Source organism: Alligator sinensis, unplaced genomic scaffold, assembly GCF_000455745.1.
Source record: "Alligator sinensis unplaced genomic scaffold, ASM45574v1 scaffold1376_1, whole genome shotgun sequence".
Lineage (NCBI taxonomy): Eukaryota > Metazoa > Chordata > Crocodylia > Alligatoridae > Alligator > Alligator sinensis.
The window spans coordinates 49,488-65,563 of NW_005843543.1; the positions used below are offsets into that span (position 1 = coordinate 49,488).

General features: G+C 46.6%; 2 protein-coding genes across 11 annotated transcripts in view; one reads left to right on the forward strand and one right to left on the reverse strand.

The window, feature by feature from the left end:
* Nucleotides 1–209, forward strand: part of KATNAL2 (katanin catalytic subunit A1 like 2) — a 49,667-nt gene extending 49,458 nt beyond the window's left edge. For all 6 annotated transcript variants that reach the window (XM_006038923.3, XM_014527470.2, XM_006038925.3 and 3 more), the window contains one exon: nucleotides 42–209. In XM_006038923.3, the coding sequence (XP_006038985.1) occupies nucleotides 42–181 (140 nt within the window). In that variant the 3' untranslated portion in view covers nucleotides 182–209. The remainder of the gene's footprint in view (nucleotides 1–41) is intronic.
* HDHD2 (haloacid dehalogenase like hydrolase domain containing 2) overlaps nucleotides 203–16,076 on the reverse strand; it is a 21,369-nt gene continuing 5,495 nt past the window's right edge. For 3 of the 5 annotated variants that reach the window (XM_014527472.2, XM_025195517.1, XM_025195516.1), the window contains 5 exons: nucleotides 14,453–14,661; nucleotides 9,693–9,777; nucleotides 4,933–5,149; nucleotides 3,944–4,007; nucleotides 1,966–3,201 (listed from right to left, as the gene is read on the reverse strand). In XM_014527472.2, coding sequence (XP_014382958.1) covers nucleotides 3,098–3,201; nucleotides 3,944–4,007; nucleotides 4,933–5,149; nucleotides 9,693–9,777; nucleotides 14,453–14,661 — 679 coding nt within the window. In that variant the 3' untranslated portion in view covers nucleotides 1,966–3,097. Of the gene's footprint in view, nucleotides 843–1,965; nucleotides 3,202–3,943; nucleotides 4,008–4,932; nucleotides 5,150–9,692; nucleotides 9,778–14,452; nucleotides 14,662–16,076 lie in introns of those variants that run through there. The other 2 variants (XR_003092370.1, XR_003092369.1) reach the window with 2 other exon arrangements.

Sequence of the window (16,076 nt, forward strand, 5' to 3'; positions counted from 1 at the left end):
ATCTCATTCACTTTCAACACTGGTCTATTTTCTCTCACCAGGTAGCAGTACTTTACCCATAATCCGACTGGACACGGTCACAACAGCGGATTTCCTGGATGTGATTGCTCACACTAAGCCATCGGCAAAGAATTTAAGTCAGAAGTACACGGCCTGGCAGAGGGAATTTGAGTCAGTTTGAGCCAGCATTGGGCTAAAATCAGAGGAACCCATGCTCCAAGATGACAACTCCTTGGGTTTGGCTGCATTCGGAAGGACTAAACTCGGAAGGAAAAACTATTAAAAAAAAAAAAGAAAGAAAGAAAGAATGCAGGAGACTCTGGGTGACAGAATCTGCACTTTCAAATCTATAAGGTGCATTTTATTTATAATTTTTCTGGCAAACAAGTGGTATTCTTCATGATAGTACCACCCTACAGCTAATGTGCTATGAAGTTTTTAGCACATATTTTATGCATAAATTACTGCAAAATGACTCGTCTTCTGCAATCTATATTCATTGCAGCTGATTTTCTCTTCTTGAGGGAGATGGAAGTGAGCTAGCTGAGGAAGAGCTAGAAGACCAATAAAATTTTGCTTCTCAGGGATTTCTTGCACTCAAGCTAGTCTGGCTCTTTACTGCCAGGAACACTGCAACCAACAGTGAGGCAGAAATGATTTGTTCCCCCTGGGATAAACCTTGGCATCTTGTGTTTGCCTTGTGGCTGTTACCTGGATGCCACTTTGATCTGGGCTGTGATTTGTTCATGTGCCAAGGTGTTTTGTCCAGCTCATCCAATGTGCTTTGGGCAAATGTTTTATCCAAATAAAGGTTTGGCTTCGTGGAATGATACTGCAACACCCTGGTGAAGGCAAATGACATTGATCATCAGTAAATTACTCTTAAAGGAATTGGGGCATAACTTAAATTGCATATTAGCCCATCTTGCCCAAATCCAGTAATAGAATGTATTTTATTATCACAATTTCCCTCCTTCCTTTTCTCTTTTAATGTTCATAATGTAATTATGTTAAGTGGTGTCTTTAGAAGCCAGGTGTTCAGGCTTTTTTTTTTTAAAAGGTATTCGCAAAGATGGGTGATGCACAAACTGAAGAGGAGCTGTTACTAGAGGAGAGCAAAAGTAAAGGCTGGGGTTGGGCATATTTGTGGAGTTAAAGGTGTTGGAGGGGACAGTGCATTGGGAGGGCCAGTGGCTACTTATTTTTTGGAAGTTCAGTATACAAAACCTTGCAAGTGTCAAGCAGTGCTACAGGGCTGAGCCATGTTCTCTCTGTAGTGCAACCTGCACAAGACTATGGGAGACCCTAATCTTGAGGAGGAGGAGACAAGGTAGCTCCTTGTAGAGGAAAGTTAAAGAAAATGGAGATCTTTTTTTTAAGAAACTCTTTGTACCTGGGTGGAGTTGTATATTTGAGCACTTTTGTGGTAACCCTCACACTACCTAGCTAGCTCACTCACAATGGTAAAGCAGAGTGTTTCCAATGCTTATGTTCCAGCAACACAGAAGATCCAACTTGGAAGGGTCCTGGCAGAAGGAGTGTTTCCATGCTTACTCCCCTCCCAGCTCCCCTTCTTTAGGCCACCCACACAGGAGCCAAGGGTCTGGTCTAGGTACCTGAGCAAAATCAACCTACATCTTGCACACAGAACCATTGGCCATTCAGCACCCTTTCTTTCACTTCTTACTACAGCCACACAACACCAGGATGCCAATGTCCGGTGCCTGGTACACACACCCAGCAAAAGGACCATCCCTGCATCAAAGAACTGCCATTGCTGCTTGCATTCCTCTTGCACGGCTTCCACAGTGCACCCATATGTTCATGCTACGTCACTTGGCATCTGCAGAGATCAGCTCCACGTTACATGTGGCCACGCAACAAAGCGACAGCAAGACCCTTCATTTATGTGGAGCCTGCTCCACATTCATCATAATGGCTTTTCTTAACAAAAATCGGTGTGGCTCATTAACACAAAGCTGTATTTTCAATAAGGTGAATACTACAATGATGTACAGTTACAGTGTAATAATTTAACACTCAGGAGCACTGTAAAACAACTGCAAGGGACTTTGATTATTACAGTTTGCAAATGCACCAGGAAAGCCATTTACCATCATTAGAAAGTTAGTTCATTCTGGTGGATTTAGCACGTGCAGGAAAAGCAATGCAGGCTACGGAATGAAATGTCATTTTCCAGCTGTACTAACCAAATGCATAAAAGTCGGAATCTGTCCCCACGGCTCATGAAGGATTTTTCCCAGAGCATCATAAAGAAAAAAAATAACAGTGAAATTTTGCAACGGTAGCACTAATAGGACCCTGTTGCAGTCTAACTTCAAAAATTCATGGTCTATAAGCCATTAAGGACCAGATTTTTGTTTCTGCACCATTCCTGTTAATAACGGCATCTAATTAAAACATCTGTAAAATACTGATAGTTTTAATTTTACATAAAATTTGAAAAACAAAAGCCAATGTTACCTGCTCTAATGAGGGGACAGAAATCATCAGTGAGTACTGTTAATAATGGCAATATTTTAAATTAAAAGTCACTCCTAAATGTGCCTCATCTCTACATTTAAATTGGATCAGAGTAGAGAGGAGACACATGGCAAGTAACACAAACCTACCAACATAGCTGCTGCTGTTTCAGGCTGGAAATGCCTGTTTTGCTCTGTTTAGGTTATTTTTGGTGGGTTCTCCGGCTTAGCTCACTTAGCACATTTCAGATGAGCCTTTAAATCTGTGATTTCCTAGGAGTCAAAGAGAAAAAGCGTTGTCACTTTCCTTTCCCCACATAATGCACAAAAGCAATTTGTTTCATCTGCCACTTGGTTTTCTTTCCCTGAGCTGACCTGAGACCTGTTTTTCCTTGCTCAGTGCTTCATCTTTGTGTTTTTACCAAGGCTTTTCCATTAAGCTGCAGGTTGGTTCCATTTCCTTTCAGTGCTCTAGAGCGAAGCCTGTTCTCTTGGTTGCAGGTGTAGTTTGCACATTGATGCTTGGACATTTCTTTGCTTTGAGGGGTGTGGTGGGGAACAAAGGCAACAGTGTGAAAACAGAGCCTGGTTTCTTCCACCGCAACACTCTCGTCTCACAGCAGGTGCTGTAGAATGTGCTCCACGGCCTTTGGGAAACTCTCACAGGTTAAGTAAGGACAGGGACTGATTTTGCTTTCATCTTCTGGCCGATATTTACCTGTTAGGAAAGAACAAAGAGGTCCTTTTAACAAAGCTGCTTTCAGTCTAAAGTGTTCCCTGTAACTAGGAGTTTCAGTCCATGGTGCCTGGTGCCCCACCTCCATTTCCAGCGCGTGGCAGAAACAGCTGGTTCAGCTGCCGCTGTGATTTCTTGGGCACAAGGACAAGCAAAGCTAGAGATATAAATGTGGTATTTAGCTCTGCACATGCTGTGTTTAGTGGTGTGAACAGTGCCTGGCACACTGGGGCGCTACCACAATATAATTAAAATGACAGTAATTCTCAGTCCTATTAGGTCCCAGTGTATGAAACAGAACGATTTGCATAACTGTCCTTGTAAGAGAAGCAAGGGGTTGGGGTTTTTTTGGTGATCTCTTATATTGGACCAGCTCTACAGCTGGGAGGGATGCAGGCAAGCTTTCAGGCTTCTTGATCACAGTGCTATCTTTGAGGAGCTGCCAGCTCCTGTTTCTGGCAGCTGAAGTTGGGACCTAGAGGATATTCTGAAGCAAGTTCTTCTACCATAGTGTGCTCAGAGCCTACCAACAGCCACATGCTCACGTTCCAGTGACAGAAGACCGAGGTCCCTGCTGGAGGATCTCCATTCTCCACGTGATTAAGACCTGGGGCTTGTGGCAAAGATCTGTCTTTCTCTGAAGCCGCTGGGTAGTTGGGAAGCCAGAGGGAAGATACCAGAGCCCAAAAATATCACAAGATGTCAAAATCTGCAGGGTACTTACCAGTCTTCACTAGAATACCCAGCATGCCGGCATTCTGGGCCCCACCAACATCATCCCTGCAGTCCTGGACACAACAGGAAAGGCACAGAAACGTGTTAATGGATATTCCTATGGTGGTCAGTACCTAGCCATGGTGAGACCTAACAATAAGTCACATACTCTTTTCCTACAGTGGCCCTGCCTCATTCGACAAACAGATGGATGGAGCTCCATTAATAAACAGCCATTCTGCATTTTGTTCTGTTCTCACTGTTCAGCAAGCAGCCCCTGAGCCTTGTTTCTTGCATCGATCATCAATACGGCTGGAACCGTTTTTAGGCTGCTCAAACCTCTGCTGCCTGAACCAATGGAGTAACAGGGAGCAGACCTAGGCAGTAAGTGTCACAAGCATTTGCTGATGGCAGAGGGCTGAGATTCAGGAATCCTGGGCTCTGTGCCAGATACTAAAGTAGCATGCTTAAACGCGCGCAGACTTCCACCTCTATCTCCAAAGCTTGGCTTTTCTGTCCCAGCCCCTCCAACCTGTCACAGTCTTGTGTCTTTCCCACACGTGGTTACTCATCATAGATCCAGTCCCAGTGTCCTTGCTGTGGCAGCCTGAGTCTTGCCTTCACTGTCTGAGGCTCAGGATTTCCTCCTGCCTTCACAGCTGGCCCACTACTCTTGCCTGTGATGGATGCATGCTCATGACAATGCTTATATGGAGGTGGCATGTGCTAGCAGGGTTCTCAGGAGCTGTGGTTTCTATCCCCTGCTACAGACGGTCTGTGTGACCGTAGACTAGATATTTAGGGCCTGATTCATGGCCGCTGAAGACACAGCATTAAATAAATGGACACTGGATCAGAGCTCAAGTGTTTGTGAATCGGTTCCCTCCAATCAACCTCCCAGGGTATTGGAAAAGTCAGTCTGTCGGTGTCTGAAAGACACATGCATGCTGTGGAAAAGGGTATAAAAGAATCAGGCACTTGCCCTGCCTTTATACTTACATCGCCAATCATCACAGTTTCTTCTGGTGTGCAGCCAGTCCCCCGTAAGGCTTCTAGGAAGAATGTTTTCTCTGGTTTCCCTACTACTGTAGCTTTGGAGTCTGTGGCATATTCCAGACCAGTTACAAACGGTCCAGGTCCCAGAGCCAAGCCATCTTTCCTCTTATAGTATCGGGCTTTGTGGATAGCTATAAGTGGAGCACCATCCAGTATCAACCTAGAAACCATGGAAGAAGAAATGCTTTTAACCTGGATTCACCAAGCAGGATTGGGTTGTTAGATATTAAGTTCTAACAACCCAATCCTGCTTTTAATGAAGTTGAACGCTAAAAGTCCCAATGACTTTAATGAAAACAAAACTCAACTGCACTGAGGTTTAAAATCAACCTCAGAGAGTTAAATAAACTGAATAGCTTCCTTCCTCTTTGTAGAGAAGTAGGCACCTACAAACGAGTGAAAGGAACTAATATCTTCAAAAGGGCATAAAAGACGGAGAAGGATATTTAATAGATATTTACTTACCTATTTCTTATTATTCAGTCAGTGACTCAGTGAGATTTGTTTGTCTAACAGAACCTCAAAGTTGCTTTTCACTTCCTAAGGCTAAAGTAAAAACTCATTTGATTTGCTCCCATAAATATTGTATTATATATTAACTACAGATATGACTTGCCGATAGCAGCTAGGACTTTTGAATGAGGAAGGCTTTGAATTTCCTGCTAATCTTCCCAGGCCCTTCCTGGCAGAGCAACACTGCAATGCTTTCAGGACAATCCTATGTGAGAAGTCTGCAGTATGGGCTGTTCAGCAGAGCCGTTCTGAGCACCAGCTACTCCAGCTGAACATCAGAGCTGCACAGCTCAGCTGCCGCATCCCAACTGTTGCACGCCTGAGCCTGGATAGGAGGGGGGATGGATTTCATGAAGAAAGTACACAAGCGATTATCTTCTATTTAGCTTTTATGATGCAAAAAATCTCAACTGTTTTCATATAACGAACACTGGCCACAAAGAAAGATCAACCTGTCCACAAAGATAAGTATTAGTGCCCCCCTCAGTGCTTAAGTAACTTATTCCTGCGCCTGCTGCTACTCTGAGACATTACATTTTAGGAACAAAGTTAAGCACTGTGTCCTTGTTACAGGGAGAAAAATGTTCCAAATGAAGGAAAGGTCCAAACAGCCGGTCAGCGTGCATTTAACAGGTCTGATTAGGGTCGCGGGAAGCTGTGCAAACAGGTGGCAATCTCTACACTTGGACTCTAAGCTACCCAGGGGAGCTGGGTGCTTCAAAAATTGGATGCAGGAGTAATTTGGGAGAGGGGGAACTATACAAACATCTTTTCTAGGTTTCCACATGCCCCATCACTGGTCCAGTTCTTCAGGAAAGCATCTTGCAGGCGGCAGCGGAGAATTCACAACTAACGTCTAAAATGTGGATTTCTGCAAGACGAATTAGAAATGAGCTGCCCTTTTCCTGCCAGGCAGGCAGCCTGCTAAAAAGCACAGAACAAAGCTGCCGCTAACCCAGAAAAAATGCAGTTAAACACAAACAGACTAGCATTCCTAATGCTGCTGCTGACTACACTAGTCGAAGATGTTTCACAGGTACCTTGTACACTGCCATCAGGTTAGTGATGCTGCTTCTCTTTTAATCATCTTGTGAATCTCTTGGGGCAGAGACTCTGTGGGGCGTGTGTGCGTCTGTGTGTACACAATGCAGCCCTAAGGAACCACTAAAGATTCATACAGCACAAACAGTTACACTAAACTCCCAAGTTCACAATTTGGGGCCTGGGACAATAAGGGGGCTTCTGTAAGCTAATGTGGGGTCTGATCCTGAGCATCCATGATTACGCTGACATTTCACATCCAGAGTTTGCCACCCGTGGCTTTGATGCCTGCGTGCTGCCATCACACACCTGGCAGCTCTCTGCAGCTACAGCAGCGCTAAGATCAGTCATACTGGAAGCGTGCTTGAAAGCGAGGCTGGAGGAATCCTCCTGGTACTGCCAAGCACCGTTCAGCTGTTACAATCCTCCCCTGGTCTTACAGTTTCACTGCAATAAAAGCCCTCTAGATAGTATCTATAAATGCTGAGGTAATGATCGCTGAGTGCTTCCCACTTGATTTTACAGTGCTTTCTTCAGGTACCGCAGGCAACTCAGGTCTTTATCACACCAGGTAGAAATGTAACTAGCACTGTGGAGAAAGCAAGCTGCAAAGCAATCAGCGCAGGAATTGGCAGGGTCCCTTTGGCAGACTGCTCGGGACAGGGAAAGGCGGTTTTTCAGTCTGGTGAGCCAAGCGGTCTCTGTCGGTCCCGTCAGTACTAGTTTCCTGGCGTGCTCCATGGTGCCTCGGCTCAAAAAGCTGCATCAGCCCTGGTTAGGATGCCTGCTCTGGTGGGGCAAATCTTTTTCCCCCTGTCTCCTGCGCAACTTGGAAGTGCCCAGGGCACTTGCAGCAGTTTATAAATGGGAACACTTCAGTATTACAGTGAACTTCTACTGAATAAAGGAAAAGTAAAGCAGACCCAGCAAAGACAAGGCAGCCCTCCCTGAGCTGGTCACATCCATCTTACTCTGTACAAGTGAAAACTTTCTTATATCCTCAGGTTCACAGCACTAAAAGCTGACATCTGTAAAGGGTGTTTGGGTCAGGAACACAGCTCAAGATCCAGGGTTTCCTGCATGTTTGAGCTGTGCTTAATCGCGGAATTTCATTATCTACCCAGTTGCCAGAGGCTCGAACACCAAAATAACATGGACAATCCTAGAGAGCAGATGGGCCCTTTTAACTCGGGTTTTTTATTCATACTGTCATGGGACTACTCTTTGGTTGGGCACTGACTGCAGCTGTCAGGCACCTGTATCTGCAATCCTTTGCTGCAGCCAAATCTGCTCAGTGTGGGGGAACAGGTCTGGGGGGGGAAGATGACTTTCGCCTTGTAACATTTTGGTAACCCTCTACTTAATAGCAATGGGCCCAAATTCATCCCTAGGGTAACTCCACTCACTTCCCCAGGATTCATTTTGCCCACATCCCTTTTGACATTGGCACAATGGAAACCAGAACCACAATCGCCAAAAGCGATCACGTGCTCACTCCCTTGTTTGAAACACCCACGTCTCCTGGCTGAAGCAGCTCCCTGCCATCACAGAGCACCTAACACACTTGTGACAGAAATATTGATAACCAAGAAGCAGTGAGTGCCGAGTCAGATGGCAGGTTTACTTTGTGCAGCTGTGAAATTAAAGTTGACCCACGAACCGATCTCTAAAATCAATTCCATCAGCAACGTGCACTAAGGAGGCAGCTACAAAGTCAATGCCAGGTCAGTATATGTTTTTAGTATCTGGAGGCTTGGCAAGCAGATGAGACAGCCAGCTTTCTGCTGAAGATGCCCTCCACAAGCTACTGGCTATCAGGGGTGATACCTTTTGTTTGAATTTAGTGACATTAAAGGCAGCTTAAGAAGTGATGGAGAACCCAGGTTGTTTCCTGATTTCAAAGTAAAAAATAGTTGTGTGCTAGTAGCTCTGCAGCCACCCTCAGGCAGAGCAGAGGCGCTCTCAGCTGTACGTTTGGTAGGAGAGCAGAGTTGAGGCCTCTGTGCACTGCCAGACGCAGAGCATAAAGAGGCAACTGCTCCCTTCAGGACCTTTTGGGGAGCAGAGTTTAAGCTGATGCTTCTCAGCATTCGCCCCAGCAGAAAGGCACAGGACCGCCTGATCACCAGGCCCAAGTACATCTGCAGAATAATGTCTGGTGTCCTGAACCTGAAGCACGTACTACCCCAGGAGCCTGTGTTCAACAGTGGTGAGAACCAGATGCTTCAGGGAGAGATGCAAGAAACCACACAGCAGACAGACGGACATGCGATAACCTGCCTTAGCCTCTCCATCACCTCCTAATCTAGGGGTAGGCAAAATGGCGAATCTGGCTGACAGCCGGACTCTATTTCCCAGCAGCCCCTGCCCATGTGGCTGGGGCCAGTTTCCATGGAGACCCCAAAATTCCCACAGCCCCACCACCATAGCCACCCCTCCCAGCAGGGTTGCAGGTGAGCCTGTCCCACTCCTGCCCGCAGCACAGCACCCCTCAGCACCCCCCCCATCAGGAAGAGGCTGGCACTGCTGCTGCCTGCCAGTGCTGCTGGGGCTGGTCTCCATGGCAGCAAGGCTGCTGCTGGGGTCTCCACGGAAACCAGCCCCAGCCACATGGGCAGGGGCTGCTGGGAACTGGAGTCCACTGCTGGCTGGATCCTGCCTGTGGCCCAGACTTTGCCCACCCCTGTCCTAATCCCTCAATTAGAGATGGCAAGACCCTAAGGCATGAGGTTCTGAAGTGTACTCACATGAACTGGGACAGCTCTTGATACTGCTGTTATCCTTATCGATGGCCAGACCCTTCTTAATTTCAGCAGCAGTTTTATAGTTTCTAGGTTGTGAAAACTGTTTAATTCCATACTGAACTACCTAAAAACAGCATGAAGTTAAGGCCTCCAGACAGAGCACACTAGTCAGCTCTCCCTCAGTGTCATGCCTAATGCAGTGGAAAGAGATGCCATGAGCTTGCTCTTCCCACTGTCCCTCCTGAGATAAAGGGGTTGAGTTTAGTTTTAGATTAGACTATAACCTCCTCTTCAGGGCCAGGACTCTCTCTCAGATGTTTCTATACCAACCACAGTACAAGGACCCAGCTGTGCTTAGGCCTTTAGGACTACCATGCTACAATTCATAAGATGACAACAACTCACCGGAATGCCTGGTTCATCATCTGGTAGTTAAAGTGCTCAGGTGCCAGTCCGACCACCACCGCATTCGGGTCATTGGTAGCTATGCCTGGAAAATTAAAGCCAAAATGTAACGTCTTCTATTTACTCATCCCCATGGTTTAAAATACATCCTTTGCCTACTGACCAGGAAGTGAATTAGTTTTGGTATATACTTTGCAACACATTTCAGACTCCCACCTGGCTACGTCCCATCTACAGATGGAGCTGAAAGGCTGCACTGGCAGGGGAGAGGGAATCATTGCCTACAACACCAACAGCGTGCCAGGGAGCGGCTGCCCACACCGGCTACTTCTAAAGCCCCTGGGCGGTCTTAGCAGACAGGTTTTACAGGGACCCCTACACAAGGGGTACAGGTTCTTCTGAATCTATCAGGCAGTTTTGCCCAGTCTCCTTCCTTCCAAGCTGCTCCTTGGAAGACGCTGTGCTACAACCTTATATATCTACAAGGCCCACACTTAGCCTACAAAAGCCATTAAATACAGCAAAAGCCACTAAATGTACCATCACCGTAGCCAGTTATGTCCAGCACTGCCTATTCTAAATGCATGGGAAATGACAGTATCCCAGTCCTTTGCTGGAACAGTGACCATAGGGAATAAAAGCAATATGCACTACACTAATCTATGTGTTATTTAGAGGAAGGGCAGTGAAGAAATGAACAGCTTCTCTCTTCAGCTTCCTGCACAGAGTCACGAGGCTAAGCTGAGAGGGGAACTGGAAGCCTCTGAAACATGGAGCAGTTCAAACTGCCAAAACCCAGGCTGATTACAGTCCACAAGCAGCACTGCCAGAGGGAAACCCAGCCATCAGACCAATAGCAACTGATGGAAGCATGTCTCGACCTGCCGAAGGTAGGCAGGTTGCAGTCATTCGTGGGCAGATTTCGAGTTAGCATTTTCCAGCTCAGCATGGAGGAAAGCATCAGTCCTTGGTTTTCAGAGCAAGTTGGATCCTTGCTTTAACACAGCACTGTCCAACTGGTGGCCCACAGGCTGGTTGTGGCCTGTGAGAAGTTAAGTTGTAGTCAACCAGGCTCCCACCTGGCGACCGCTCTAGCCACTCTCCTGGCTGCAACAGCAGCAGGAGGCTCTTGGCTCCCCCTTGCTCCCCCAGCTTCTCCTTTCTGAACCCGCCCCAGGGGGGTAGGCAGTGTGACACAGTGCGGTGAGCTGAGGGGGGGGCCAGGACTGCATGGGTGTGTAGTGCAATGCTGGGGGATGGAGGGCACCTGTGAAGGTGGACTATGCAGGAGTAGGACATCTTGCATGGCACGTAGCCAGGATGGCCTGGGGACCCCTAATGCTGTGACCCGCAAGGAATGCAGCCCCTGGCTACTTAGAGGTCGGACAGCCTTGTTTTAACACATCAGGGCCCTCTAATTTTAAAATCAGGCCCAGGTACAGTCAACTGGTTGCCAACAGAAGTCAGCATTTCCAGACAAAAAGACTTAGGTTCCACCTTCAGCAATACATATACACCCATGCACACTTTGAGAGCTGGTGACTGCTTCTCGTTAAAGGTATTGCTCTTTCCAGATTCTTCCATAAAAGCAGTTCAACTCCAGATCTGGATATTCAGCACAGAGATGCCAAGTGCTCTGTCCCACCCCAGAGCTTCTTCACTTCCCCTGAAACAGAGCTCTCTCTATCTTCATCTGATTTAGTGTTCTGGGTACTCAGTGGCTTTGCAGGTTATTTACACTGGAAGTGCAACATCCCAGAGGAATTTCATGGAGCTTTCTGATCTCATCTGGTTACAGAAAACTCTGCTTGGGGCAGAGGGGGTGGTTTCTGGTGGGTGCGGTAAATGTCATTCTGACTGTGGGTCCAAGCACTGCCCAAAGGGATCTTGTAGCATGACCTATGATGGATCAGACTTTGGACTGGCTTCATCCACCCTGCAGCCAAATCACCCTGTAAGAATCCCCTACTTCCAGCTCCTGCATCTGTTGTCCAGCACAGCAGAAGCATAACTGCCTTGGCAGGAGACGGTGATGCCACCTTTGCCATAGGACCTCACCCTTGGACGAACAGTGTAGAGGCACAGAACCAGCAGTTGAGGAGGTGTGGGAGCCAGTGTCGGGACAGGCACACAAGAACAAGAGGCACAGCAGAGGTGGCAGACAGCTGTGTTCGGAGAAAGCTGGCATCTCCGCCCTGCCTTCCCATTCAGCATTTACCACTCCTTTGCTGGGATAAGCTAGTACTCCTGGGCCTCGGCAGATGCAGAGTCAGACACGCTGTTGTCCAATGCCATGTACTGCAAATTTTCCAGCTAATTCCGAAAGCCAAACGTAAAATGTGGCACTGAGAGACACCAGGGGGATTTGTGACACTCCCTCATAGCATCTGGGTCCATTAACCAGAGAATGGATTACACGCATCCATCTGTGACCAATTGTATATAGCGAAGATTATCCAAGAATAATTCAGCAGCAGTCACTACCAGGAGTTTAAAACCTCTAGCGTACTTAACTGCTTCAGGAACGTAATGGAGAGGAAAAACAAGTGAAACTGCTTCTGGCAGAAAAAACCCAGTATATCCAACCCACTTCGTGCTGGGTCTCGCTGACACACACAAACGGCACTAAGTTAACTCAATCAGTTTCTAAACCTCTACCAAATTAAGCTGAATCAATATCAGCCTCTACTCAACTGATTTAAGAGACCCAAAAGGCAGGGAATTGCATGGATTTAACTGAATTTATTAAATTTGGTTAGAAACCAATTGCAGTTTCTAGTCTTGTGCAGGGTTGTTGAGAACACAGATATAGAAAGTTCACTGAGCAATGTTCACCTGATAAAAAAATAGGCAGAAGAGATTATAAAAGTCTCCATAAAGACGTTGCTTTTGCACACCCATTCTAAAGAACATGAAGCAGAATGTTGCACTACATTTTAAAGGAAATCTCCAACTCGGAGCACGCCAAGGTCAGAATTATACAACCAAAATTATACAACCAGTTCTGATTTCAGTTTGGTCAGAAAAAAACTGGTAGTCAGCGATCCTGTGTTTGCAAGCTTCTGAATTAAAATGAAACAATATTCAAAATTCTAATTGTTTTTACAATCTGGTTAGCTTCATTTTCCTTGAGTTGAAGATTTAACAGTAACAAAGTCTGCGTTACTAATCCTGGTTAAGTAATACTAAAATGCCTCTGAATTTTACACTTGATAGCCTCGGGACAAACGGACACACAGGGGTGCCAATCCTTTATTGATAGTAGCTTCCTGGCTGTTTGTCCAGGCTTGTTTTACCACTGTAACTTCTAGGCTCATTTTGAGCAAGGTTAGGTACCTGACTGGTAAAAATGCTCTGCACACATTTCTGGCCCAGTGATAGGGAGAATTTATGAAAATCTTGGTGTGGACACCCTACTAGTTCTCAGCATAGACAAGGTCTCTGTAACACGTTACAAGAAAACCTCAGATTGCTGTCCCCATAAATGGCGCAATGACTTACAGCACGTGTGCGCCAATTTGTAGACAAACAAATAATGTGAAGACACTGGCCTAGCTCACTTCCTAGTGATGCTGGGGGTCCAAATGGCATATAATGTTTAATGTCGTCCAAATCAGAAGCATGTACAGACATTCAGTTTAGTCTAAAGCTCAGCTTATCCAGCAGTCTTAGATAACATAACCCATAATCTCAGAACCCCACATAACCCCACAACGCACTCATAACCCCACTCATAACTCCACAACCCACTCCCAGCCAAGACCCCCAGATAATCAGAGCTTCCTTGTAGATAGATCCCAAGTGTGCACTAACAAGAATATGATTTCAGGACATTTTTGAAAGTCAAATTGAAAACCAGCACAGAAACACATGGGCTGGCTGTACAGCACTCCCTGCCTCATGCATTCATCATGATTGTATGTAGTTTATGGATTGTGTTGATTTTACTAAAGTACACAAACAATCCATTAAGTGTCTGGAATATTGCACAGCTCATGGTGCTGTGATTTAATTAAAACCTGCAAAAAATCACATTACTATACTGTAGCTGGGTGTTCACAGTAACTCATTAAATTTGTGTGGGGGAGCCTCTAAACTACTCTGAGCCCTCAACAAGCCTGCCTCCTTATTTTGCTTTAACCCTACATTACTCACAAACCCTGTAAAACTGCACATGTGCTTTGGGTCAGGGCTAGGCATGTCACCACCCCCCCCCCCCGCATCCCACTGCCAACTCCTCACTGCCAGCCACATCATCCCCACACCTGAAAAGCCCTATGGCCAAGAACCATGATGCTCTCAGGCTCTGGTCACTGGGGCTAACATATCAGAGCAAACTGGCAAAAGTAGGACATGAAAGCACCACAGCACACATTCACAGGCAAAAATGGGCACATGCCTGATTCAAGAAAGGGTGTGTACTACTTATCCCGAGAGGTCTTCTTAGGGACCCAGCAGCAAAGTCAAGTGTACAGCAGCACACGCAGCAGAAACTGAATTCAGTGGATAATGGGGCAAGGTGTTTGTGGTGGCAGAGTGCAGGGCCTCAAAAAGGAATGTGCTCAAGTGATGCTAGAGCTGGCTCCTTCTGTGGCAAGTGCTACAGGCTCCCAGTGCCAACAGTGCTCAGAACCTCCATTTCCTGCCTTGCCTGCACGTTGGGGATAAGGCTCTCTCCTCCTTCCATGGGACATACCACTGCCAGAGTCCTACCCCCCAGTATCATTCCCACGCAGCTCAACAAGTCCGCTCCATCATACCTCTGAAATCATGCAGCGCATTATCGTCCACCAGCAGGAGGGGCCTGACCTGCTTCTGCTCCAGGAGGCTCCTGGCTGCAGTCAGAGACGTGAAGATCTCATCCTCAGCAATGTCAAACCCCAGTTTCTGCAGCCTCCCCAGCAGGTCTCGCTTGCACTCCTTCGTCGTGTTGGTGACAAAGCGGATCGTCACTGGGGCACCGCGCAGTCTAAGCCAAGGACAGCACAGCTGAATGGGCTACTGGATCTTTCCACATCCCACACAAGCAAAATCTTGGCAAGAAAAACCTACCTATCTTGTTCACAGAACAAGCCAATTGCTAGTTGCTACTAATTCTCTTTGGGAAACATGCAGTAGGAAAAAGACCCCTGTTCAATTATTTAAGACTCTAACTCAAAAGGTCTGGCTGTTCTACACAGTGAAATGACAGACGTTCTTTGCAGATATAACATACACGGCCTGGCTAAGCAAAGCCTGTGAACAATCAGGCAGAGCTGGTGTGGATAATGGGGACACTCAGTGGCTTTGTGGCATGATCCCAAAGACATCCCTTTTAGGGGTTGAGGCTCTGGATGGGAGTCCTTGACCTGGGAGGTGGACAGCTGATCTCTACAGCATCCCCCTCCTTCACATCCATAAGGATTTTCCATAAAAAGTTAATACTGACCCTGCCATAGATTCTCTCTGATAAAAAATGTGACCTGAAACAGCAGCCAGCCACAATTGCCAAAACCAGCTCTAGCTTCATACAGGTGGCTGGGTTGGGGGCAGCTATCATCTCTACTCCAATAGGAGCAGGAGGAAACCCTGTGCTTTCTAGCTCCCACGTGAGCTTTCTCTCTGAGGGAGCATACACAGTCACATCAAGATCTACCTGTAACACATAATAGCATACCTGTTCTGGTTTGTTGTATCTGGCATAGGTAACAGCAGCTATGCAGACATGGCAGCATGGGCTTTAGCGCATGCTACCAACCAGAGTACATGCTCTCCAGGGGCCCTGACTATATTCTGGTTGCCAGCGCATAGTAAAGCCAAGGGCAGCTGTGCCTTATCTGAGCTAGCTAGATTACAAGGACGCTGATAAGAGTTACACACCTGTACTTTCCTGGAGCTGCACAGACAATCCCAGTGAAAACAGTGGGACCACTGGATGAAGATAAGCAACTCTACCAGTGTCTGCAGGATCAGGAATTTAAAGTAATGCTCACACACAGGCCACAATATCTGCATCATCTGCGCTATCCTCTCTCACTCATTTTGATGGCAACCTTAATGTTGGGTATTCTTCCTCATATTTTACAGGACAAGGTTTCCAGGAAAGACGTGTTCTCCAGCACTTAGGATGTGATACAAAAAAACAAGCACAGATGGATGCTGCATCACTGAGGTAAAATCACCATACCCTTTTGTGTTTCAGTTCCCTGCACAGGCACTGCAGAGGGGTATTTCTACTGGGCTTTCCTGCGTATTTGAGGACACTGACCTAGGTCACTACCTAGTGATGCTGGGGGGAGTTAATGTTCTGAAAAGAAGGGTTACATTATCCAATACTCTCATAGCATGGTAAGTCAATGCACTGAGAAACTGGGACTGTTTCCTTAACAGAAAAAGGAGGGAAAG